Genomic DNA, 25335 nt, shown 5'->3' on the forward strand with positions numbered 1-25335 from the left:
CCCTCTGCTCCATTCTGCCCCAGCATTGGCTTCATGCCACCAACACTACCCATGTAGTTTTCTGCACACTGGGCCTCCTCTCCCAGTCTGCCCATCAGAGAACCCACGTTTCACCTGCTTGAGTGGAGGCTTCCTTGACCAGTGGGTCTTCCCCAGGTGTCAGCCTGAGCCGAAAGCACCCACACTCCCACCCCAGGCCTAAACTCTTTTCCACACATAATTTGCCCACTGCAGCACCCTGTGTGCTGCATGTGTTCATGCGCCTGTCTCCTCCACCTGCCTGCTGGCCACAAGGACCACACTTCACTGGTTTCTGAATGCACGCACAGGGTGCTAAGCCCACCACATGCAGAGCGAGAGCCCAGCAATGCTGGTTGCACTCAGCACAAGGTTGTGGGCCTCCAGCTGTGGTCACTGAAACTCGGGGCCTTCACCCCCCAGCCCAGGGCTAGGGGTTGGTGGCTTCTCAGAGACACCCAGGGAGAGCACTAAGGAAAGGCCGGCCCCTCTGGGGGGGCCCTCCACCTGGGGGTCTGGGAGGTGAAGTTCGGGGGATAGCAGTGTAGAACCCAAGGGGCCACCCATCTGCTGAAAATCAGCAGCAGAGCGTGGTCCATTCACAGGCAAAGGGGGCGAGGCAGAGGTCAGGAAAGGGAGAGACTAGAGAACCTGCACCCAGCTTTCTCCCAGAGCCGTGCAGGCTGCCATGCCTTCCAGCCCAGCGGCAACTGGCTGCTGCCTGGCGTTCTTTTCCCGAAGGAGAGCAGCCTTCTGCTCCCAATGAGGAGGTCAGGGCTTGAGGTACCACCCACACTGACTGGGCCCCCCATTCACCTGGCTCCCTCACAGAGAGCTGGTAAACAACAGGGCCCTGCAGGGGGAAGGGGGGGCACAGGCTCCGGCCAAAAGACACACAGGCAGCTGTCATCACTGCCCCAGCTCGTCTTGTTGTCAACAGGAAGTGCAGAGAGAGGCAATTTACTCCCACGGCTGCCCCGACAGGCAGCTTCCTGGGCTCGAGGTTAAACCTGCTTTCTCCAGCTGAGGAGCTGGCTCCCAGTCTGAGCAGAGGCCTTGAGTCCAGTGACGAGGTGCAGCCGCAGGGGCCCCATCACCAGAGGGTGCAGTCAAAGTCAGGACACTGTTGGAGGGGCCCCGGTGGCGTCCAGGGCTGTAGACACGGAGAGGCCACAGGCTTGGCTACAGCCAGAGTCAGTTTTATTAGGGCGGAGGGGCCAAGGGGGCTGAAAGGCTGGCACACCTTGCCCTCCCTGGGCCCCACCCCCAGGATGCCTGTCAGCCCCAACTGTAGAAATAAATTTTCTGCCAGGTGGGCAAGTAATCCATGAGTGGCCCTGCAATGGGAGCGAGAAAGATTGAGAGAGAGCAAGAGAGAGAGAGAGAAGAGACACAAGTTCAGGACCGAGGGTCAGACTCCTGTTCTGCTCCATCCCAGGCACCCATCAGCCACGGCCGCTCACAGCTCTCCACACAGCCAGCAGCCCGGATCCCCTTGGCTCCTCACCCCTTGGGAGGCAGCATCCGCAGCGGTCTCTGTCCCCATGTACAGACACTGGGGATTCTCAGGCTCAGAGAGGCCAACTGGCTTTCCAGCTGCAGATGCTGACAGCCTGGGTCAGGGACTCTCTGCTGAGGTGGAATCTCCAAAAAGCCTGGTGGGCTTCATCCCTGCTGGTGGTTCTCTACCCACAGCCCCCTATCGCTCCGGGACACTGAGGCAGGGAAAGGCTGGTGGCCCCATAAGGTCTAACATCCCTCCCACTGCGGGCCAGCCTGCCCTAGTCCAGGAGCTCTTGCCCATCCAACCTGGCCTCTGGCTCCCTCTCTAAGAATCAAACGACAAGGAGACAAAGAGAAAAAAGTTGGGGGGACTGGGTCATGTATGAGATCCCAGATACTATAATAATCACACTGTGCCCCGTGCTTACTTGCGACCAAGCCAATGCCTGGGACGTGGTCTGCCAGCAGCTGGAGCAGGAAGAGGATCCTGGCCCTGTGAGAAGATAAACAGCGGACAAGCTGAGCGGGGTGCCTGGGTCCCTGGAAACAAGGTGCCAGCACGCCTTCACCCACCACCTGACCACAGGCAGGGTACTGAGACAGATGGTAGCTATGGAGGGAGGATGGACAGTGGCACAAAGGATGAGAGCTCTGGGCGTGGCGCTAGCCCTGCCTCCTCCAGCCACAGGCAGGCCTGGTACACTCACAGCTGGAAGGTAGCCTGGCACTGTCTCTGTGTCAAGAATAAAAAGAGAAGCAAGACTGTGCCTCCCCAGACTGCACCCTGCTCCTGTCCTCTGGGGCAACAAGGAATTTCTCTGACTGGTTTCTAGACCCTCAGTCCGAGCCACTGCTCTGAGGGTGCCAGGCTGGTCAGGTCAGCGGACAGTGTGCCAAGCTGAAGGCCTGTAGCCTGGGAAGCTGCCTCTGCAGCCACCATCCAAAGTCCTGTAGAGGATGAGATCCTGGGGCGGTGATGTTCCCTCTGGGAAGTGCAGGCTGACTGCGGGGGTGTCAGGGAGTTCTGTACACCTCTGGAGCACGGAATAGGGTCTGGCTCTAGCACCTCATGCGCTTTCAAACTGATCTGAAAGCAGGAACTGCCAGACAAAGTTGGTTTTGCTGAGGCGGCATTAAACACGACATGGGCTTCCTTTCTACTGTCTCCGATGAAAACAGAGGTGGTGTGGTTGTAATAGGAAGTACCACTACAACTCACACGCCAGTCTTTCAGCAGTGTACTTTTAGAAACCAACACGGGGGCTCCTGGGAGCCCTCCAGCCTGTCTCACAGCCCCAGCTGCTATACGGGGAGCCCCCTCAGATCTCAATCTGACCTTAGGCTGTCATCCTGGCAGACCCTTGGGAGACTTGGCCCTGAGCTGCCCCCTCAGGTCCCCCCAGCAGGCCTCTCTGTGTGGCTAAGACTGGGAGTTCTGGACCCTCACAGGAGACAGTGGGGGCTGGGCAAGGCCAGGGACAGGCCAGGAGAGGACGTGGGTGTGGGCTCTTGCTCTGCCACTGGCCAGCAGGGTGGCTTTTTTAAGCTGCTCAATGTCTTTGAACCTCAAATGCCTCCCATAAAAAGTGGGGATAATCCAAACTATTTGACATGAATGTGCAAGTAAGCTAGAGGGTGTGGAAGGCTCAAACCCCTCACTGTCCCTGTGGCCCGGCCATGTCTTCCCCCAACACCTGCTTCAGCTCCCACACGCATGGGCTGCTGGGCCCAAGAGCCTGGAAGGCAGGTCTAGGCTGGATGCAATGAGTGAGTGAGTGTACTCCAGAATGGCACACAGCAGGTGCTCAGTGAAGCCAGAATGGGGGAGGGAAGGAGAGAGGGAGGACAAGCTCAGCACACCGGCGTCCCACGCCCCGCCTCCCTCCCTTGCTGAGAGTGGGCCCTGCCATTTACTGCAGAAACCTTACTCAGAGAAGCGGTCATAGAATGGGGAGCGCAGCAGGTAGTACAGAAGCAGGATGGTCCGGCGGCGCAGCTCCAGACGCTCCCTACGGCTCAGGCCCTTTCTGTCGCTCAGGAGGCTCAGACTGGGGAGAGGAGGGAACACCGTTAGGGCCAGCAACAGGAGAAGGGGCGCCTGCCCACCCAGGGGAGGCCAGGCTCACAGCATGAAGCTCGGCAGAGGGAGTGGAGCCCCCAGACAGGCCCAGTCTCACCTGGTCACATCTACGACACCAGAAAGGAGCCAGGGTGTCCATGACCGCTGACCCCATATGCCCAGGCTGAGCACTGGGCGGCCAAGGCGTCAAGGATGTCTCCAGCACAGGGCTCGCCCTGCCCACTCCCATCACCACCAACTCCCAACTGGCAGCAGCCCCAAGCCAAGGATACAATGCAGCAGGGGCCGGGTAATGTACAAGGACTCTGCGATGGTCTCCTGCAGCCCCAGTGGAGTGGGGGTGATGTTCAGCTCCTCCTGTTGCCGCTGCTGCCGTCGTTCCTGCTGCTGCGGGCTCCCCCAGTGCCTTGAGTGCAGGGACGGAGCTGGAACACAAAGGCAGGTGGGCGGCCAGGCCCAGGCTGGGGCAGGTGGTGAGGACAGCCAGACCCTTAGGCCTACAGTGACCTCAAAACTGAGATGCCCAGTCCAGCTACATTCTACACTTACTGTTCTGGAGGGTTCGCACCACTCGGTTTGACCGCTTCCCCACATACGACTGCTCCTGATCGCGGTGGCTGTGCTCGCCATCTGGCAGGGATAGACAGAAGGACACACAGTCAGGGGGGCATGTTTCCAGCAAAGCCTGCACAGAGTGTGTGCATGGTGAATGAACGCTCATGGGCTAAGGGGAGGGTGGATGAGCTTGTATTAAGGCAACTGCTGAATCGGGGACCAGCGTCCCACGCCCCACCTCCTTCCCTTGCTGACATCAGGGACTGTGGCTCAACCTGGCACCTGCTTATAGTGGGCACTCTGCCACCCTTCCTGGCATAAAAAGAGGTCAGCATCACCTGTGGCACATGTACCAGCCAAGAACCCTGGCTTCCAAGGGACTGGAACAAGGCAGGGAGGGCCCAACAACATGTAGAGACCTAGCACTAGAGGGGCTGTACCTTCTGTCCTTGGCTTTCAACACGATCATGAGGAACCGCTCCCACCGAAGGTGAGGACAGCGAGGCTCAGGGACCAACAGGTGATGGGCCCAAAGCTTGAAGAGACAGATTTGTTGGGTGTCCTGCCTCACAAGCCTGGGATTCTTAATATAGAGCCAGGCCCAGCGACAAAGTTGGCATGACCCCTGTCTCCTGCGGATGCTCGGTCCCCTCTTTGTGCAGCCCACAAAAAAAGGATGAGGACTCTGATGTCAGAAGTCCTGAGTTCAGATTCTGATTCTGTCCCCACTAATCTTTCTGTTGCTTCTCTTAATATACAGGGTGATGAGCCCTGGCTGGTGTGGCTCAGTGGATTGAGCACGGGCCTGCGAACCACAGGATCGTGGTTCGATTCCCGGTCAGGGCACATGCCTGAGTTGCAGGCCAGTTCCCGGTTCCCTGCACGAGAGGCAACCATGCATTGATATTTCTCTCTCTCTCCTTCCCTTCCCCTCTAAGATAAATAAATACAATCTTTTAAAATTTAAAAAAAATACAGGGTGATGAGAGCAAATGAGTTCATGGGGACTGAAGGGCCCCCTAAGACAACATTGACCTGGTCAGCTCTACTCTAAAGCCACTAATTAGTCCTGTGTCAGTTCCACTCCGGAGCAGGGAAGCAGCTTACCCTGGGGCTGTGTCTGGGCCTCCCTGTCCAGTGGAACAATGGGGGGCGAGGTCTGGAGGCCAGCCTTGAACCAGACGAGCAGAAACATTCGCAGGACCGCCCTGGATCGGGGGTACGGCAGGGCAGGGGGAAGGTGACTAGCTGGCATGGGTGTCCCCTTCCATCTATACAACTGGCTTTGGCTGCCCCCACCCAGGGCCCTCCACAGTCCCAACATACTTGGCCAGCTGGATGAGGGCGATGACGAGCCAGCGACCCACTTCACCCCACACCTTGGTGGCCCCCATCTCCATGAACACCTCCACACATTCCAGCACACTCAGCCATGTCAAAAGCTTCTGCTGGGACAGCGACTGCAAGAACCCCAGGCCAAGAGGTCAAGGGGCATCCCCCCCCCCAGGCCTTCCCCCAGGAGACTCCTCTGACAAGAGAGATAGATCTTCCTCTTTCCAAATGGGTAGGTCTGAGCTCCCCACGCAGGACAGGCTATTCCATGTTCCTGAAACTCAGTCTCCATCTAAGACAGAGACATTGACACCCTGACATCACCTAATGAGATGACGGAGGCTCACGTGGATATAGGCATGCCTCCTATTCTGAGACCATAACATGTGCTCCACACACAGGCTAGTTGTTACTGTGTCTTCCCTGAGTCCCCGAGCTTCCCGCCCTTGGTTCCAGGCTGAATTCTCACCACAGGCAGCTTTTTCCGAAGCTCCTTCCGTAGGATCCCATCATTGAGCAACACCAGCAGGTTAGAGGCGGAGTACACTGAGGGGCAGAGTGTGGTCTTGAGAGGCTGGCTCTGCAGCCTCCATCCCTTCACCTTCTCCCCAGAGCTGCAGGGATCAGCCACCCACAGATTATGTGGAAACCAACCTGCCTCCCTGTCCACTTCTTTGGAGCTCCACACTCCCCAGTGATCTCACGTGGGTGGGTGGAATGAGAAAGAATGGCTTGATCTCAGTGACAAACCAGCCCAGAACTGCGCACTGTGCTTCAAATAGCCACAGATACGTGGTTGCACCTACGGGCCCCTGTTTTCTCTGTAGCCTATCTCTAAAAGTGTATTTCATTTCCACCTTTCAAATGCCAGCTCATCCCTTCAGGTACATCACCTCCAGTATTCACTAAGCAACACTACAGAGTGAGTTACAGCCCAGGGATCCTGGAATCTGGGAGATCTGGATTTGAATCGTGGTTCCGAGATCATCAGTGGCTGTTCCCTAACCTCACTGAACTTCTGCTCCTTTAATTGGATGCCGAGGACAACAGTAGCCACCTCATATGGCTCTAGGAAGGATTAACTGGGCAAAAGCTGGGAAAGCACTCAGCCCCTCTGACCAGTCAAGACCCGCAGACTTGTTTCTCAGCTATGGGGACAGGGGGCTCAGGAGAGTGGACGCTGGACCTTGGTCCAATTCAGTCACAGCACAGGATGATCTAACAGGAAGCCCAGGACTGCGACCTGGAGTGGTCATCCCTCTGGGAAGCCCTCCGAAGCCCTCCGAAGCCCTCCCGCCCTCTACCCATCCCAGAGCCCGGCTCACCCAGCTCTGACAGCTCGTGCGAATCCGCGAAACGACCTGAGAAGGCACAGAAGGAGGCATCTGTGAGCGTTCTCACCATGCGTCTTGGGTCCCTGGATGTCCCCTCCCTACGCCCTATGGGAACCTGGAAGGAACTTCTCAAACACAATGATCACTACCCTGACTCTGGAAGGAAGGGGACCAGTGGGGTCAGAAGTCAGAACCCCGAAGGAATAGGTCAAAGGTCGAGGTGGCACCTGCCAGCAGGTAACTGAGGCCCCGCACTGCCGTCTCCAGCTGGGCCGTGGCAGCCGGGTGACGAGTCACATACTCCTGGTAGCGCAGGCCCAGGAGCCGCAGTTTCTCCATCCTGCCCCAGGAGCCGACAGACCCACTGACCGACAGACAGAACGAGTGGTTGCGGCGCCCTGCTTCCTGCGCCCTCCTTCCTGCTTCCGGTGCTAGGCCCGCCTCTCCATTGCTTAACTTCCGCGGTTCAGAAGGACGGTGACGTGAAGGGCCATTGAACCCCCATCACCCAATTTCTTATAACACCTCCCACCAGGATAGCGCCTAGCAACTAAGGGACTAATCCCGCCCTCCCTACTCCTTCGGGTCATTGGCTAACACACTCCACACTGTCGCCCCGGCTTTTCCGCGTTTCCGATTGGCTACCCTTGCGCCTGCGCAGTTACAGCCCTAGGAATGCTCCTAGGCAGAGTCGTACTTTCCAGGGAAGGGTTTGGGAACCCAGAGTCTTTGCAGTAGAACGCCGAGGTGTTCCAACGGGAGGACAGTATTTAAAGGAGCTGGGAGGTATTTCGTCGAAAGGAACCTCCACTAGCCTTGAGGAGGCGCCCAGAGAGTCTGAAAACAGTCGGAATGTATCTCGACAGGAGCGCGTGTGGCCGGTTTCGTCTCCCACCCCCACCAGTGGTGCTAGGGAAACTGAGGCAGCGAGGGGTCCACCATCCTACACAGGCTCGAGCCCCTGCCAGCAGCGTTAATGCCCCGGCTTCGGCCCCAACTTTCGCTAGGACTTTGCCCACCAAGAGTGCGCACCTGCTCTCCCACCTCCTCTGGGCCTGGGGTTTCCCCATGTGTAATGGTTTGAAGGCAGACTTAGTCCTTGAACTTGGAATCAATCTCAAAGCGCTTTTTGGCCCTCTGATGCACCTCCTGGGCCTCAGCTTCTACTCAAGGGATGGGGGCGAGCCCTGGGGATCCCTTCCCAAACAGGGCAGCCTTCTTGGAAGAGGCAGCGACGGGAGAAAAGAGGCCAGAGGTGGAGGGAACAGAGATCCTTTGGTGCAGCCATTAGTTGAGGAAGGGGCGGGCCATGCGCCGGGCATACAGTGCACACGGAAAGGATTTTTTTTTTAAGATTTTATTTATTATTTACCTTTAGAGGTGAAGGGAAGGAGAGAGGGAGAGAAATATCAATGTATGGTTGCCTCTTGTGCATCCCTTGCTGGGAACTGGCCTGCAACCCAGGCATGTGCCCTGACTGGGAATCAAATGGCGATCCTTTGGTTCGCAGGCCTGTGCTCAGTCCACTGAGCTACACCAGCCAGGGCAAGAAAGGATCTTTTTTAAGAACCCTGTCGACATCTGAATTCTGGTCTAGTCTGACCACAGAATCTAGTTGTTTAAAGCAACACACCTCAGCAGGAAGCCACAATCCCTTCTTGCACTCCCTTCCCTGAGCCTCTTCCCCAGTATAGTTTCTTCTATATCCAGGGGGCAATTATAGCTGCCTGGCCTACTCGAGGCCAAGGAATGAAGACAGAGGGAGACATATCCAGGACCCTCCCTAGAGGCAAAGGTCTTGGAGACACAGGAGGTGGGCAAGGCTTCACCAGCATCATTTCTCACCCCACCCCTCACCCCAGTGCCAGGCTCATCTTCTTCTTAGCAACCTTGCGGTGTTGCTAGGAACTCCTTTCCACAGATGGAGAATAAAAGGCCCAAGGAGGAAGAACAACTTGTCCCTGGTCACGGAGCATGGCACTGCCAAAAGGACCCCAATGCAGGTCTCTGGTGCCAGTGCTCTCTCCCCTACTGCCCACAGCCCAGTGAGAGCAGTGACACGTTGAGGCCATTTGGTCATGAGTCAACTTAGCAGCTGGGATCAAATTAAGATCAGGGCTCAGGGCATGCCGTGCGTATGAGGCTCTTTCTCCCTGCACCTCACCATCTAAATGAACCTGTTCCCCAAACCTCACCAATGAATGGGCAGGCTTCTACTCCTGCCCGTCTGTGGCTGTGGAAGGAGTCAGGAGGGAGAGTATGAGGTGTCTTTGGCACTCCCAGCACTCTCGATGATCCTGTGCTTCTAGAGAGAGGCATGGAGAACAGAGGAGTGGATGCCCCGGGGCAGAATTTGAGGAGTTCTTGCTTTGAGCCTGTTTCTCTTGCTTCCTTCCAGGACTGGGAGGGGATTGTGGGCCCAGCCTTGTTGACTACAGGAAGACTGCCTGTTCCTCTCCAGATTCTGGGCTCAATTAGGTCCCAGAGACAAAGAGTGGCCCTGTGCAGGAGGTGCCCCGGGCAGCTCCTCCTGTTGCGCCCCTGCCTAGATTTGGTCACCCGGCTGGGCTGGAAGGGCCTCTGGGCAGATTGGGCTGGGTGTCCCCTCCTTAATTCTGCCCTGAGCCACAGGGGAAGAGAGCTAAACCAGTCCAATAGGTACAGATGAAGACACTGAGACCCAGAGATGGAGCCTGCCTGGCTCAAGATCACACAGCAAAGTCCTGGGCAGAGCTGGGCCAAGCCAGGCCTCAGGCCTAGAAGACCAGGACCCTTTTTATGCTCATATAAAGTCTCCCTTTCCCCTCCATACCCCAGAAGAGCCTCCTGGAGGCCTAGCAGGCATCTCACACCTCAATTCCCCCTGAATAGTAAAGTCGAGCAAGGGATGGGGCCAGCAATGTAACTGACCAGTCCCTCTGCAGCCCCAGATGCTGACCCAGCCCCCGCCCCAAACTCCCTTGCCAGGCCCTGTGTGCCCTACCTGCTCCCTCACATTTAACCCCCACCGAAGACAGTCTCCTTTGAGGGTCTTGCAGAGGGATTGACCCACCCCCACCGCAGCTCCAGGCTAGGGACAAGGGTCAGGGGGCTGGAGGCTCAAAGCTCCAGGTGCTTGGGTGGCCCTTACATCCTCTCATCTCCTCTCCATGCCGGAATATACAAGGAGCCGCCATCGGTCTCCATGACAACCATTGCCCCTGGCTTCCAAAGGCCCAAAGCTCAACCTTCCTTGCAGACCTCCATCTCCCTGAGAAAGGCATCCTGGACTCTCAGAGGAGGAGACCTGAGGGTCTCAGGCTGGGGCGCTTTGCCACAGATTTTTGGGAACTTAGGGGCCTCTCAGGCCCTCACTTTTTATAGCTGGATGTTGGGCTAAAAGACCCAGCCTTTTCCACGTCAGGGTAAGGCCCAGTAGGTTCCATCCACTTTCAGCACAAACTTATTTTTTAAAGGGATGAAAAAAATATTTAATAAAGTGGAAACAAACAAAAGCTCGGGGAGCACTATTTCTACCAGACAAAACAGACTTTAAAACAATAGCTATATTACCAGAGACAAAGACCCAGCAATTTCACTTCTGAGTATTTTATCTGAAGAAACAACAAACACCAAATGGAGAAGACATACACATCCTTATGTTCATTGCAGCATTACGTACACCAGCCGAGAAACAGGAGCAGACTTTGGGTCCATCAACAAATGAATGGATAAAGAAGGGGCACATATATGCCACGGTCGGTCCAGAAAGTATCCACCCATCAGCACACACCTACTAAGTGATTGGTTTGTGCCAGGCTCTGACTGGGTGCTGGGGACCCAGTCCCATGAGCAGCCACCTGCTGTGGGGTAGACAGGTTACCAACAAGTCAACAAGGCGAAGTTCAAGAGAGGAAGAAATAAACCTAGGGATGTGGAAGGAGGTGCAGGCTGTGTGAAAATCTTGGCATAACCCAGGCAGAAGGAGCACCTAGGGCAAATCCTGAGGCAGGAAACTGCCTGCGGAGTAGCGCCTGGGGAAGAAGCCCTGGAGTGGACTAACGGGTCATGTCCACACCTCTGGTGGAGGGTAACACCCGTGTCACAAGACTAACGTGAGGGTTAATGGTGACGAGGTTTCTGCAACCATGCAGCACAGGGCCGGGCACTGAGCACACACACTCGGTCAACAGTGTCTGTCCTTCATGGTTCACAGCGCCCACCACTCCCGCCGCCGGGCAGAGGTCAGGTGGTGCCCTGGGAGGTGTGGGGAGGAAGAGATCCAGACCAGTGCCGGGCACAATCTACGCCGTCTAGGCAAGGGTCAGGGATCCCAGGCCCTACGCAGGCGGCCCGGGTCACCCCCGTCACTGAGGTCCCTCGCCAGTTCCTTAAGCAAGGGACAGCCCTTACAAGGCCGTTTTGTCCCAGACCCCGCTGGACCAGGCCGGACCACCAGGACTGAACAGGGGAGATGGGGTGCGGAGTCAGAGGTGGACTAAATAGGAGAGCACGGAGGAAGGCAGGGCTCAGGTGCACTCGGCCAGCCCCGCCCCCTGTCCCCAGAGCAGGCGTCCCTGACCTTCGGGGCTGGCATTCCAGTCCCCTTACTTCGGCAGTCTCTTTCATCCAGGGCCCGGGGTCACAGCCCCTCCCCCAGAGGGAGATTCAGAGGCCTTGGGGCCCCAGAGCAATCTAGAGGGGGATGGGCTCAGAGCAGGTAGAGCGGACTAGGCCTTCCCTGTTGGCGGCCCCTGATTCATCCAGCTGTCCTGGGGCTTTCTTGGGTTCCTCCCGCGCAGCACGGGGAAGGTCGGAGGCCCGAGCAGGGGCGGGGCCAGGGACCGTGCCCCTGAGGGTCTCCCCGCCCCTTCAGGTTCAGCCAAGCGGAGATGAAACCTGAACCCAGGTTGGGGGCGGGGCCGGCTCCCGCTCAGACGGGTCTGGCCTAAGCCTCCACCCCGCCTCCCTACCTTCTGCACCCTGACTGGCTTCTGGAAGAGTAAGGTCCGAGTTCCCAAGCAGCTGGAGTAGGTGAGGTGGCGACTCAGCGCGGGAGCGGACCGGGAGTCCGTCGGGCCCCGCCGCCCCCAAGGCCGACCCTCCTCTCTCCCTCCCGGGTTCCTAGAGCCCGCGATGGAGTCCGCAGCCCGGGGCCGCGCCCCGCCCTGAGAGCCCCCGCAGCCTGCCATGCTGCCCCGAGGGCGCCCCCGGGCGCTGGGGGCCGCCGCGCTGCTGCTGTTGCTGCTTCTTTTTGGATTCTTCCTGTTCCGCGAGGATCTGGAGTGTGAGCGCCACGAGCAGGGAGGCTCCAGAGCCTTCCCCTGTGTGCTGACGCCACGTATTCCCCTAGACGGGCGGCCACAGGGAGCTGCTGCCCTCGACGGAGGCCCGCAGGTGGACCACCGGGGCCACAACCATTCGGACTGCATCCCGCCACTGCCGCTGCCTCCCAAGTGCGAGGTAGGTGTGCGCGGCTTCTGGTGGCGGGAATCCCGGGGGCGCCGCGCAGCCCAGCCCGGCCACCTGGGCACTTACTGGAATCGTAACACCTGGTGTTAGCTCTGGCACTGACCAGCCAGCTAGGGCCGCCTCGAGTTCACAGCTCCCCTTGGACCAGTCTGTGTCCCCACTGGTAAAATGACGGAGGTGGACCATTGCTCCCCACCACTCTTCCCTAGCTCTGATGCCTGGTGGGGCTACACTGCCCTAGGCCAGGATGGCCCAACCGCGAGTCCTCGCCATCTAGTGCAGAAGGGGGCTGCTGCCAACCTCAGCGTCTCTCCCCCAGCTCTTGCACGTGGCAATCGTGTGTGCAGGACATAAGAGCAGCCGAGATGTAATCACCCTGGTGAAATCCATGCTCTTCTACAGGTAGGGCCAGGTGTTGGCGGTGGGGGGCTGGAAGTGGGGAACAGAACAAAGTCTTGAGCAGAATCACAGAGTTGGTGTTTCCACTTTGGAGCCTCTTCGGGTGGGGCTTTTCCCAGGTCTTTCCCTCTGGGCCTTCCCAGCTTTCCTCCCCTATCCCTCCCCAAGGAAAAACCCACTGCGCCTCCACCTGGTGACTGATGCCGTCGCCAGGAACATTCTGGAGACACTCTTCCACACGTGGATGGTGCCCGCTGTCGGGGTCAGCTTCTACGATGCTGATGAGCTCAAGGCAGGAGCCCTGGCCCTTGTGCAACCCGCAGCCCCGCCCCCAGCCCTCTCCTTCCTCCCAGGGCCAGGGGACCAGGGGAGGGGAAGGTAGCATTGCCTGGAACCCCCAGTCCCACCACACCTCTGAAGCTCAAATCCCTCACCCCTCCTGGGGCTCACCCCTTCTCCCTGCCACCCCAGGTCATCCTGAGTGTGGTCTAGTGCCCACAGACCCTTCTCTGCCAGCTCAGAACCCGCCCTTCCCACCCACAGCCCCAGGTCTCCTGGATCCCCAACAAGCACTACTCCGGCCTCTATGGGCTAATGAAGCTAGTGCTGCCTGGCGCCTTGCCGCCTGACCTGGCCCGTGTTGTTGTCCTAGACACCGACGTCACCTTCGCCTCTGACATTGCGGAGCTCTGGGCACTCTTTGCTCACTTTTCTGGTGAGAGGCCTGGGGCCTTGCCCCAGCCAATCCTCCTCCCAGACCCGCCCAAGCCCCCCTCTGGCCTAGCCCTTAGCGGAGGCCCAGTGGCAGCCTCAGGCAGTTCCCTCGTGCCCTCCCCTCCCAGACAAGCAGGCGATCGGTCTCGTGGAGAACCAGAGCAACTGGTACCTGGGCAACCTCTGGAGGAACCACAAGCCCTGGCCTGCCTTGGGCCGGGGGTTTAACACAGGTGGGGACAGTGGTGGGGTGGGCGGGTGGCACCGGGGACTGGGCCGGGCACAGAATACTAGGAAGCCCTCCAGGAAGAATAGTGCTGTGGACAAAATACTGGGAGAAGAGTCAGGAAAGAGTGTCAACCATGGCTGATGACTTGGGCCAAGTCACTTGGTCTCCCTGTGCCTCAGTTTTCCGGTCCATTAAATGGGGATTTTACTAGCCCCGGGATTCCTGAGTGTGAGAAGATGGCTGTGCTCTGTAAGGTGAGGTTTGGGTGTTGACAGGGATTGTCCATGCTCATGTCTGACAGAAAATGCCAGTAAGTCAAAAAAATAAACACCCAAAAGTCACCTTCACAACCACTGGCCCCAAGAGCTGGGTTGTTCCAGGTGGGGATGATAACTTCTCCCCCGTGGGCAGGTGTGATCCTCCTGCGGCTGGACCGGCTTCGGCAGGCTGGCTGGGAGCAGATGTGGAAGCTGACAGCTACACAGGAGCTCCTCACCCTGCCCGCCACCTCCCTGGCTGACCAGGTCTGGGGAGCCTTGCAGGGGTGCGGGGGCACAGGGTCAGGGCCAAGGTGAGATGGCTTTCTCTGTCCAGGACATCTTCAATGCCGTAATCAAGGGGCACCCAGGGCTGGTGCAGCCCCTGCCCTGTGTCTGGAATGTGCAGCTGTCGGACAACACGCTGGCGGAGCGCTGCTACCTGGAGACCGCTGACATCAAGGTGAGTGCCGGTGGGGAGCTGAGCAGTGGTTGTGGGCCAAGAATGGGGACTCCTGTGCCATCCCCCCATGGACACCATGCTGCGTCTCAGGTGATCCACTGGAACTCACCAAAGAAGCTACGTGTGAAAAACAAGCACGTGGAATTCTTCCGCACCCTCCACCTGACCTTCCTGGAGTACGATGGGAACCTGCTGCGGAGAGAGCTCTTTGGGTGTCCCAGCCCGCTGCCACCTCAGGCTGAGCAGGTGAGAGGCTGAGTCTTCCTTTGCACTGGGGAGACTGTCCCTCTCTGCTCTGGTGTGACCCAGCCTGGGATGGGACCTTGTCCTCCTGCCCTGGCCCTGGTCCTCCCGCCCTCGACCCCCTCAGTTGCAGCAGGCCCTGGCACAGCTCAGCGAGGAGGATGCCTGCCTTGCGTTCCGGCAGCAGCAGCTTACCATGCACCGTGTGCACATCACTTTCCTGCCCCACGAGCCACCACCCCCCCGGCCCCATGATGTCACCCTCGTGGCCCAGCTCTCCATGGACCGGTGAGGAGGCTGAAGGCAGCCCCAGAGAGTATGGCCATGGGCTGAGACTGGGCATTTTGAGAGGCAGGTTATATTTGGTAGAAGGAAGGACTCCCAGTGCCTGATGCCTGGGGATTTTCAGAACTTAGAGACACTGGACATGGTGGAAAGGGCGTGGGCTTTGGGAATCTACCAGACACCTGGAAATTCCCCTCTGTAGTTGTGGGACTGTGGGCAAGTCTTCCTATCTCTGGCCCTCAGTTTTCTCATCTGTCAAATGAGAAAATACCCATCATCGGGGGTAGCTGTAAAGGTTTAATAAGACCAGCTCAAAAAGTGCTTGAGGGGTGTCTGCAGCAGCTAAGCTGGGAGGCACTCCCGCCCTCACTGGGCTGACCACACCCCTCACCCCAGGCTGCAGGTGCTGGAAGCCCTGTGCAGACACTGGCCAGGCCCCATGAGCCTGGCCTTGTACCTGACAGACGCAGAGGCCCAGCAGTTCCTGCGTTTCGTCGAGGCCTCGGCAGTGCTCTCCGCCCGGAAGGATGTGGCCTACCACGTGGTGTACCGTGAGGGGCCCCTCTACCCCATCAACCAAATTCGAAACGTGGCCTTGGCCCAGGCCCTCACGCCTTACGTCTTCCTCAGTGACATTGACTTCCTGCCTGCCCACTCTCTCTACGACTACCTCAGGTGGGCGAGAGTCAGAGGAAGGGTGTGTGCATGGGTGTGCCCAGGGTTGGGGCCACCTGTCAGGCCCCAGGCAACTGTCCCCAATCCTGAGCCTCGGGGTCCTCTGTGAAATGCCACAGGGGGCCACACCCTTCCCCTGGGCTGCCAGAGAGAGGTGGGGGGCTGGGGCTTGCCTCCCGCAACAGCCACTCACGTCTGTCTGCTACAGGGCAGGGGGTGGGGGTGGGGCTAGCCTGTGCAAGTCGGGTCCTGTGGCTACCGGAAGTCGGAGGGTCACCAGGTCCCATGCTGGGGGGCAGGCCTGTTGACAGTGCTCTCCCCTCAGGGGTGCCATCGAGCAGCTGCGGCTGGGCGGCGGGCGGAAGGCAGCTCTGGTGGTGCCCGTCTTCGAGACCCTGCACTACCATTTCAGCTTCCCCAGTTCCAAGGCTGAACTGCTGGCCTTGCTGGATGCTGGCTCTCTCTACACCTTCAGGTAGGAGAGGCCACTGCTCTGTCCCCGTTCCCCACACCAGTCCCCACCACCCATGAGTTCCTAGCCTCAGCCTGGCTCCCTGCTGTCAGGTACCACGAGTGGCCTCGGGGTCACGAGCCCACAGACTATGCCCGCTGGCGGGAGGCTCAGGCCCCGTACCGTGTGCAATGGGCAGCCGACTATGAGCCCTATGTGGTGGTGCCACGTGACTGTCCCCGCTACGACCCCCGCTTCGTGGGCTTTGGCTGGAACAAGGTGGCCCACATCATGGAGCTGGATGCACAGGTGAGCAGGATCCTTGCTGCCTCCAGCTTTGATTTGAATACCTCCAGGCCCCGGGAGCTCACTATGTCTCAGCGTGGCCCACTGCACCGCTACGCAGCACTACTACAGGTCCCACCTTCTGTAGAACTGAAAGCACTTGCCCTTTGGCCTGGCTTTGGCTCCCAGAGCCTATGAGATAAGCCTGTTCCCCAACCTCCGGCTCAGGCCCTGACCATCGGTCTGTCCTGCCCCTGCAGGAGTATGAGCTCCTGGTGCTGCCTGAGGCCTTTGCCATCCACCTGCCACACACCCCAAGCCTTGACATCTCCCGCTTCCGCTCCAGCACCACCTACCGAGACTGCCTGCGGGCCCTCAAGGAGGAGTTCCACCAGGACCTGTCCCGCCGCTATGGGGCTGCTGCCCTCAAATACCTCATTGCCCTGCGGCAGCCCTGAGGCCCTCCTGACCTCCCAGGGCTGGGCCTATGTGGCTCGACCCTGCCCTTGGCCCTCATACTCTCCGTTATTTAAATTATTTAAGGTCTCTGGGAAGGGCTGCAGTGGAGCATCTGGGGTGGGGCCTGGGAGCCTCCCTTTGCTGCTCTTGTAGACCTGGGCTCTGATCTCTCTCTGCCCCAGCTGGTTTGGGGCCAGTTCCCCATCCTCAACTCTGCGTCCTTTTTTCATAAGTAATGTTAAAAGCTCTGTTTTATGTTTTTCTTTGTTTGGGGCATGAGGGTATCTGTGAGCCCAGGGAGGTGCATGGGGGTCCCGAGTCTTTCCTGAGTCATAAGAGGACCCAGCCCTCCTACCCACCCTCGCTGGGCTGGGACTGGTGTGTCTTGCCCACCCTCCCCGCACCTCAAACCCAACACTGTGAGGCCAAGAGACTTTATTTGGCTTTATTTAGTAAAATGTTAAAATAAATAAATACAAATTGATCAGCTGCTCTGTATCCCCCCCACCCCCTCAAAACAAAAATCAAACAAACAAAAACAAAAACTTTGAAGCACAAAACTCCAAATACAAGTTCTACCAAGACTGAAATCACAAAGGGCGCGGACAAGAGACAGGTTGGGGGCTGGCCGGCTCCTTTCTGCTCAGAGCTTGCTGACCTCTGGCTGCCTGTCCTGTCCTGCCTGGCTGCAGCTTACTCGGGCTGAGGACCCAACGACACTGGAACGAGGGGCAGGGGCCAAAGGTTGTGGTGGGGGACAGTGGAGTCCTCAGGGTTCAAGAAGGGCCTTGTGGCAAGAGGGAGCCAATGGGATTCGTGAGCTCTGCTCTCTCCTTAAAGGGGCTGTTTCTAAGAGTCCCACCCTGGCTCTCAGCAGGGGGTAACTCCTCGCTTCCTCCCCTTCACATTTGTGGGAAGGTCCCAGCCATCTTGGGAGCCATCTCCCTTCTTGGCAAGGTGCCGACACCGAGGGTGGCTCTAAGTCAGATGAGAATGGGCCTCCTGTGTCCTGCCAAGGGTGCCCAGGCCAGGGATGGGGGCGAGGCCCACAGTCGCTCACACAGAGCAAGGCTGCTTCCACCCGACAGACGCCTTGGAATCTGGAGAACCAAGTGTAGAAAATGTGCCTGGGCCGCTGTCCATCCTACCATCCGAAGAGACTTTTGCCCCTGGAGTAAAAGTCTCCTATGAAGCCCTTTGGATAAGTAAGAAAGACCACACCCTGGAAGGGAGTGAGGGGAGGAAACCACTCAGCACGCTGTGTCCACTGGGAGCGAGGACCCAAGGTGCCTCTGCGGGCCCCAGGACAGGAAGTGTGGGAGACGGCAGAGAGGCAACTACACACAGACAGACAAGTGGGAAACAGCCACCCTCCTGGAAGAGGCATGGGGAGAGCAGCTATGCCCGTTCCAGCCACCTACTGAGCCTGAGCCAAGCAGCAGCAGGGACAGAGTGGTCGTCCCACTGGAGGGAAACTGGGCACTCAGATGGTGCCAACTGGAGACCACCTTGGCCCCCCATACACTGCTCCCCGCCAGGTACAGCCAGTAGCTTTGCCCCAAGGGCCTGTTATGGAAGGAAGGAAGCAGAACTCCAGATGAGCTCAGCAGAGGTGAGACAAGACTCGGCAGGCTCCACGAGGGGAAAAGGACCTGCAGGCCACGTTGGCAAGAAAGTGAGCTGAGGATGGAGAAGATGAGAAGATGACAGCAGCATGGCCTCACTGCCCGCAGGGCATGGCGGTGCCTGAGCCACAGGACTGACAATGGCCCCCATCATGGGGCGGGTGGGCGGCTCCCTGGTCCCAAACCAGCAGAGTCAGGCGTCTCCAATTTGTCTGCTGCCACACTCAGGTGTGGGGAGAGGAAAAGTGGGAGGGGTGGGAGTCGTGCATGTGTGTCTCAAGTGGGCACAGGCACCGCAGGTCCAGGGCAGGCGGTCAGAGAGGGGGCTTCCCCTGGCAGGGCAGGGAGAGAACAGAGCCGGTGACTGTGGGCTTGTCTTTGCGGTACGGTGCTTTGAAATTTGAGTCCAGAATGTGGGTTTGGGGCAGGGATGCATTTTTGGACCCCACACTAGCTGACTCCCCGAATGGCTCCTATCTGAACGTCAGGAAAAATCTACATCCCAGCCCTAGGCACAGCCAGAGGGGGCTGCCAGCAGCGGGCCACACAAGGGTCCATTCCCGGCTTTGCCCCCACCCAGAAATCCTCAGGCGGCTCCTTCCTGAGCAAAGGCCTCTGTGATGGTTGGTTTCCCAACTTCTCCCAAGAAGGAAGGTAGTGTTGGCAACCCCCAGCTGCCCAGACAAGTGTAGGGGGAGAGTCGTAAGACAGGCCCATGGCCTGCCGCTGGGCTCTGCGCCTCAGCCAGCTGTTCTCCACCAGACATGGCTCCCTGGCGAAACATAGCACCTTGGTTTCAGAAAGGGAGCTCCTCTCTGTCCCCCGCAGACAAGCCCTCAGCCAGGGCCCGACTCTGAGGCCTGCACAGCCACTCTCAATGCCCTCTCATCACCTCCCTGGAGAGATGAACGAAAATCGCTGGTAGAGGTGAGACTCCTTTCACCCAAGAGGTGTCGTCTCTCTATCGCACTTGCTTTCAGGATCCATCTTTGTCTCTCTGGGTCTAACTGGGTGAGGGAGAAAACAACGGGACCTTCTCTGCCCCTCCTACACTATGGCTGCGAGGAGGCATGGGGTGGGCTGGCTGGGGAGACACACGCTGGGAGGGTTTGGGGCGCACAGCTTCTGCCTCCCTCCTCCTGCCAGGTGCACCATGGGCAGAGGACTCCAGCGGGAACACACACCTGACAAAAACCATTTCCCACAAGGAAAGATGATAGAAATGGTCTGAGCCTTTTGGAAGCCTGCTTTCTAAAAGAGGGAGACAGGCCAAGCCACGGTAAGCACAGATTCCAGCCAAAAGTCACCCAGGAAGCTTGTGGGCGGGCAACGTGGAGAAAACTCCATCTCTGGGGCCTGGAGCCAGCAGGCAGAGCAAGGGGCTGGGAACGCAGACCTCTCCTCAAAGGCAAGACCGACACAAAGGCCACCCTGGGGCCGTCTCGGAAACACCATGGAACCTTAAGAAATCTCATTCCTTTGTTCGTTCCAAAGCACCAAGGGCTGATGCAGCCAGGTGCCCCCTGCGCCCTCCCAGAAGGCAGGGTGCCTGGGCGCCAGTGAGCCTCACTGCCCATTTCCTTCTGAGTAGTCCCCCAGGCACTCAAAATGCTGGTGGCTGAAAGACCAAGAGCAGCACCAAAGGAAGGGATCTTATGTAGGCACCAGCCTTTTGCTCTAGCAGAATCCGAGGGGACAGTGGGCAGGGCCCTGATACCATCCACACTCCACTGGGCTTCAACAACAGAAGCCCAGACCCTTGCACCAAGAAGAGAGGGCGGGGCGGTCTTTCTGAGGAGGGGAGCAGCAGGAGAGCCCCGTGCCTGCCTGGAAGGGCCGCAGCCGTCGGAGGTCAGAAATCGTGGAGACTAGCCCAACAGTCTCGAGATACAAACACAGCAAAATGTCATCATGATCAGCAGGTTCTGTGCTAAAAAATTATAACTACACAGCATTTTCTCCAGTTCTGACACCTTTTTAATAGAAATCACTGTTTTTAGGAAACAAATAGCACTTTTGTATTTTTTTACAATGTTTCTTACCTTGATCTTAATTTAAGTAACACTAGGAAGACCTCAATATCTTTTATTTTTCTCTTTTAATTAAAAAAAGTTGTTGTTGTTTTTCCCCAGATACAAAGATTTTGCCCTTGCATAAAAAAAAAACAACAGTGCCCCGAACGATGACACAAGGACTCACACGGACTCACTGGACCTCACTGACACTATGGCTCCTACTCTACCATGCAAGGTCTCGACTACCTTAACTGGACTGTCAGCCTGAAAAACAGCTTTGCTATTCCTTATTTTAGTTTTTGTTACCAAAAAAGTAAAATAGACAACAAAATAAAACTTTTGTTTTAAAAGGAAAAAAGAACAAAAACAAAAATTGGAAAAAAAAGAGAAAGAAATGTCTCCATTCAATTCACACACACCTGGGTCGCGCGCTGCTTCGCTCAGGACCTTCTCTTCTTTCTTATAAATATAGAAAAGGGATGGAGCTTGTTTTCAAGTAAAGTCACTGATCCACCGTTTTTTCCTTCCTCGACACACCCTTCTTCCCTGCCCTGGGCAAGGGCTGCTGAGCCTGGCTCTGCTTGTTCTTGGAGAGGGAAAGAACCCGTCACCCACGGATGCGCGCCAATCTGCCAAAGCAGGGAACCTGGGGAGTGGCGGGGCACCCACGGCGGGGGAGCGGGGGCGCTCGGGAGAAGAACCCCGCGGTGGTTCTTGGTGTCCGCCTCTCCGTGCACTGGGGCCCACCACAGACAATAAGAAATACTGCTTGTTTGATATGCTTTTCCCACCCCGGCTCCCTCCCCTCCCCTCCCCATCCCTCCTCTGGGCACTGGGGTTGGTTAAATCTCGATTTTCTTTTTTTGGTTTTATAGTAGTGAGAGTTTAGAAACAGGAAAAGCCCACACACTCTTTGGACTTGTCTTCTCTACCTAAACGAACGGCTCGGCAAATAAGGATCTGAAACCTGCTCTCCTCCCTCCGCCCGTCCCTGCTCCCCACCCAACAAACAAAAACAAACCCATGGTGGCTGTGGAGGCTGCTGCAGGCACACACTGGTGTATAATAGAGAGAGTAAATATATTATTTCACTTGGCATGGTGCTGGCAAAAAACCTCCAGCTGGCACTATTTCATGTAACATGGTCCAATCTTTGCATGTACACACAGAATAAGAAGGATCAATTGGCAAACTCTGGTGCCACCTGGCACAAGCATCTTCTCTCTCTCTGGAACCAAAGAACCAAAAGAATTCCGTACTTTCCAGAAGAAATCCGGCTTTGCTTTTCTAGAGTCTTCAGTGTTTTGCTCTCCTCGCCGCCGGGATCCCGTGGCTTCTCTTAGCAGGGCTCTGTTATTTAGTCTCTTCCCCCTGATTACAGTTCGCTGTGCAGCTCTGAGAGGAGGGGGAGGGGGCCGGCGTGGAGGTGGCGGCGCTGGCAGGGGGGGTGCAGTCCGGGCCGTTGGAGATGGTCCCCACAGTGGCCTCAGAGTCCACAGGTCTGGAGAGGTCGATGCCATGGATGAGGCGGATCAGCTGTTTTACCTTCTCCAGGGAGCTGTGCATCTCCTTCTGTCGGGCCAGGATGCTGTTCTTCATCTCCATGCATTTCTGCAGCAACGAGAAGGGCGGTGCCCTGAGCCTGCAGTGTGCTGACCGGCCCGCCAGCCTCTGCGGGACGGGACGGAGGATCCTGGCTGGCTGGCCCTAGCCCTGTTCTCCACACAGCAGTGAGCGCTACTACCCAAGGAAGGGGGAGGCCCCAGGGGCAAGAGAGAGAGGGCAAATGAGTGGTTTAAAAGCCAACTGTACTTGACACTAGGACTTAAAACCAAAGGTGAATTCCCCTTCTAGTACTACAAAATAAAAGTCATTTCAAAAACAAAGTCCCCACAGAGTGCTGAAGCTGCTCTGGCAGTTGTTCCCACGGTGCTGATGGGTTCTAACAGACTTCGGACCAGACTGAGCTTCCCAGAGTAGGAAACCAGCCAGGGGCACCAAGGATCACTTGGGCAGCAAGAACTTAGAGGCAGAGCCTGGGACGGGACAGAGATGTTTAGAATCAGCCTTCAGCCAACAGAACCCCTTCTGCTTGCTCACTTGGAGTCATTTGCACTCAGCCTCTCACATCTGCTGGCTTCTGTCCTAGGCAGGGAAAGAGATGAGAAACCTGCATGGCGGGGAGGGAGCGCAGGTGGGTGGGACAGCTCAACTGTCCCCAAATCCAGGACACCACCTAGTGTCTGTGAGGGCTGAGGCCACCTGGCTCCAACGAGGGGCACCTACTCATTGGAAAAAAACTTGCTCCTGTTGGGAGGAGACCCTGAATCCCTGTTACAAATACAACTCTCTCTCCCACCTGGACAGGGAGGGCTGGGCAGTATTTACTTCCCTACTTGTCTTAGAAACCCCTCTTCCTCAGGAAGAGGAAGTTTCCTGATCAGGAAAACCTGCCCATGGAAACAGCGTGGAGTGGGAGAAAGGGTGGAAGGGAAGGGCCACGTGGATGGACCCACAGGCTCAGGCGACCAGGAAGGTGCCTGTGTGGGGACCTGGTCTGCATCTGCCCAGTGTCAGGCGAGGCTTCATGCTCCTCCTAAACACGCTCAGGAGCACACAGGCGTGGCGGCCACACCATTGTCACTGCTGATCCACCTCTTCAGCAGGGAGATAGAAAATTCTTGCTCTCAGACCAAAAGCAGGAGGATGTTCCAGAGCTTGGCTGAGGCATCGTATCTACCCCTGGCTTCCTGTACCTGAGGACCAACTCTAACTAGAGGCAAACTTGGTATCTGCCCAAGTTGACTGTGTTAATCAGCTAAAGGATCTGAACCAGCCTTGGGAGCCACAGGAACAATCGACTATTATCTCTTGCATTTATCACTGACGGCGAGAGGGCTACTTACACTTATAGAATTGCTGAGCTGTTTCACCTTCTGCTCTAGTTGTTCTCTTTCTTGTTTTAAATCTGAACTCCATTTAAGTAATTTCTGTTTCTCTTCTTCTTTTGCTGGAACAAAAAGGGAACTGTTTTTAACAATAAATTCCTCGAAAATGCCACTGTGTTCCGAGAGACTGGGTCCCACAGCTGTGCGTGGCCCCGCCCACCGGATGCCCCCTGGACACTGCAGGTGGGGGAGCTGTCAGGGCTGGGCCTGGTTCCATGCACGCAGGGTCTGCTTCCATTTTTCCTTCCCAAGAAAGCGCTACCCAACTTTCCCCTTCATTCACTAAAAGCTTTTCATTTTTAACTTTAAATTTCCTTCTGAAAACAAAGCAATACTTTGAGTAATTTTTTTTAAACAAGGGAAGATTACACAAAAGGGGTAATGGGTGACTCTACCTGCTTTGTAGGCGATATAGGAATGAACGATTGCTAAAGTTCCGGGCCATGGAATTGCTTCTTCTTTCTTCAGCATCTGAAAAGATTTTTAGACTTTTACCTTCAGAAGGAGGCATAAATGCACATCCACTGTGTAATTACAAGCAACGTGTCGGTAAGGTTTTGCAGCTACTGGCAGACAAAAATCCAGGAATGATATGGTGGCAAAATCTCGGTCTCTAGTTTCTGGACTACAAAATTCCAGATGTCAGCCTAAGAGAATGAGGTATGAAGCAAGAAGAACCAAGCTACCCAACTCCCAGCTTAGAGGGAGGCTGGGACTTGGTTGGGCATTCTTATCTTTTCATACATGCCGTGTGGCCCCAATGACTCCCCATAGCCAGAACCACCAGCATAAGCGGCAAGTCTGCACGATATCCACAGGCATGGCAGTTTCGTCCTTGACCTCATATGGGCTGCCTGTCTTAGTTTTAGCTTTACATATCCCCCAAAGACCACCTGACCAAGGAAATAAAGCTTCAGCTCTGTATACTAAAGTATACTCTAGGCTCCCTGTGGAAAATGAACAGAGGGTCACAAAGCAGCAACTGGGAGAGAACAGAGAGAACTGCCTCTGCTAACTACACAGGGAAGACAGCGGGAAGAAGACAAAGATTAAGAGGGGAAATCCAGCATTCTCTCCAATCAGAATTCCAAAACACTGAGCAGGACTCCAACATCTGCTGAGCTACTACCTGCTTATTTATTATTTATAATTTGCCTACTTCCAGAAAAGGCTTCAGATGACTTATAAAGAAAACCTTAACACATGGACAATAACTAAGATGGGGGGCGGAGATGGGAGGGGGGTGGGGAGCACTGGGGGGGGCAGGGCTGGGAAGACAAGAAAGAAAACTGTACTTGAACAAAGTTAAATAAAAAAAAAAGAAAACCTTAATATACATGGATAGTTGAGAAAAAGAAATCAGAAACTGAATAGAGAGGGGGAAAGAGGCCGGGACAGCTAATAATACAGTCACGTGCGGCAATGTCTGGCCATGGCAGACCACGTACACTTCCGTGGTCCCACAAGTTCTGAGGAAGCTGGCAAACTCCTATTGCCTAGTGACGTTGTAGCTGTTGTAACATCATGGAACACATATTCCTCACGTGTCTGTGTTGCTGCTGGCGTAACCAACCTACTGCACTGCCGGCTGTACAAAAGTGAAGCACACACACGTATGTGCAGTACATAGTACTTGATAATGGCAACAGACAACTATGTTACTGTGTATGTATTTGCTATACTATTTATTATTATTTTAGAGTGTACACTTCTATTTCTTAAAAACAATAAGTTTGCTGTAAAGCAGCGTGCTGTGTTACGCTGGCAGCAGCCCCGTATGTCTAGTGGCTACCACATCTTTCGATTGCACCATGTTCTCTTGTGCTCGATTTAGCCTCCTGTTGTTCAGACGACGACATGCTGCAGCCTGTAGCCTGGGAGCCTGGGTGCGTGGCACAGCCAGGTGCGGGTAAGTGCACTCTGTGATGTTCTCGTGCCAAAGCCACCTAATGACATTTCTCAGAACGCATCCCTTTCACTAAACAGTGCATGATTCTATGTTTGCCCCTGAGTC

The 25335-nt window shown here is 56.4% G+C and overlaps 4 protein-coding genes across 27 annotated transcripts in view; 2 read left to right on the top strand and 2 right to left on the bottom strand.

The window, feature by feature from the left end:
- Window positions 1–1147: 1147 nt before the first annotated feature.
- Window positions 1148–7214, bottom strand: PEX16 (peroxisomal biogenesis factor 16). The gene is made up of 11 exons (XM_037027930.1): window positions 7050–7214; window positions 6814–6849; window positions 5958–6034; window positions 5483–5616; window positions 5264–5364; window positions 4151–4231; window positions 3874–4026; window positions 3699–3771; window positions 3450–3569; window positions 1950–2014; window positions 1148–1355 (listed from the first exon to the last, which is right to left on the bottom strand). Exons 1-11 carry the CDS (start codon window positions 7159–7161, stop codon window positions 1297–1299), a joined length of 1011 nt encoding a protein of 336 aa, XP_036883825.1. The 5' UTR covers window positions 7162–7214; the 3' UTR covers window positions 1148–1296.
- A 4368-nt stretch (window positions 7215–11582) lies between these two features.
- On the top strand, window positions 11583–19185 carry LARGE2 (LARGE xylosyl- and glucuronyltransferase 2). 3 transcript variants are annotated; one of them, XM_037028065.1, is made up of 15 exons: window positions 11583–11835; window positions 11930–12264; window positions 12593–12675; window positions 12841–12964; window positions 13216–13387; window positions 13515–13619; window positions 14027–14139; window positions 14210–14335; window positions 14426–14581; window positions 14706–14866; window positions 15260–15538; window positions 15864–16013; window positions 16103–16298; window positions 16535–17938; window positions 18272–19185. In XM_037028065.1, the coding sequence occupies exons 2-14, from the start codon at window positions 11992–11994 to the stop codon at window positions 16730–16732; spliced, it is 2136 nt and encodes a 711-aa protein (XP_036883960.1). In that variant the 5' UTR covers window positions 11583–11835; window positions 11930–11991; the 3' UTR covers window positions 16733–17938; window positions 18272–19185. The 3 variants fall into 3 exon arrangements, with proteins under 3 accessions (XP_036883960.1, XP_036883961.1, XP_036883962.1); XM_037028066.1 differs by lacking the exon at window positions 18272–19185 and having other exon boundaries at window positions 11930–12073; window positions 12155–12264; window positions 16535–17222; XM_037028067.1 differs by lacking the exons at window positions 13515–13619; window positions 18272–19185 and having other exon boundaries at window positions 16535–17222.
- LOC118974560 (uncharacterized) lies at window positions 17746–19938 on the top strand. Its single transcript, XM_037028068.1, has 2 exons — window positions 17746–18408; window positions 19505–19938. Exons 1-2 carry the CDS (start codon window positions 17767–17769, stop codon window positions 19544–19546), a joined length of 684 nt encoding a protein of 227 aa, XP_036883963.1. The 5' UTR covers window positions 17746–17766; the 3' UTR covers window positions 19547–19938.
- Window positions 19939–20905: 967 nt separating this feature from the next.
- The window catches only part of PHF21A (PHD finger protein 21A), a 173021-nt gene continuing 168591 nt past the window's right edge, over window positions 20906–25335 (bottom strand). For all 22 annotated transcript variants that reach the window (XM_037028063.1, XM_037028057.1, XM_037028064.1 and 19 more), the window contains 3 exons: window positions 23717–23792; window positions 23280–23383; window positions 20906–21984 (listed from right to left, as the gene is read on the bottom strand). In XM_037028063.1, coding sequence (XP_036883958.1) covers window positions 21727–21984; window positions 23280–23383; window positions 23717–23792 — 438 coding nt within the window. In that variant the 3' untranslated portion in view covers window positions 20906–21726. The remainder of the gene's footprint in view (window positions 21985–23279; window positions 23384–23716; window positions 23793–25335) is intronic.

This window comes from Sturnira hondurensis, unplaced genomic scaffold, assembly GCF_014824575.4.
Source record: "Sturnira hondurensis isolate 20B ecotype Veracruz unplaced genomic scaffold, ASM1482457v3 Scaffold0019433, whole genome shotgun sequence".
Classification (NCBI taxonomy): domain Eukaryota; kingdom Metazoa; phylum Chordata; class Mammalia; order Chiroptera; family Phyllostomidae; genus Sturnira; species Sturnira hondurensis.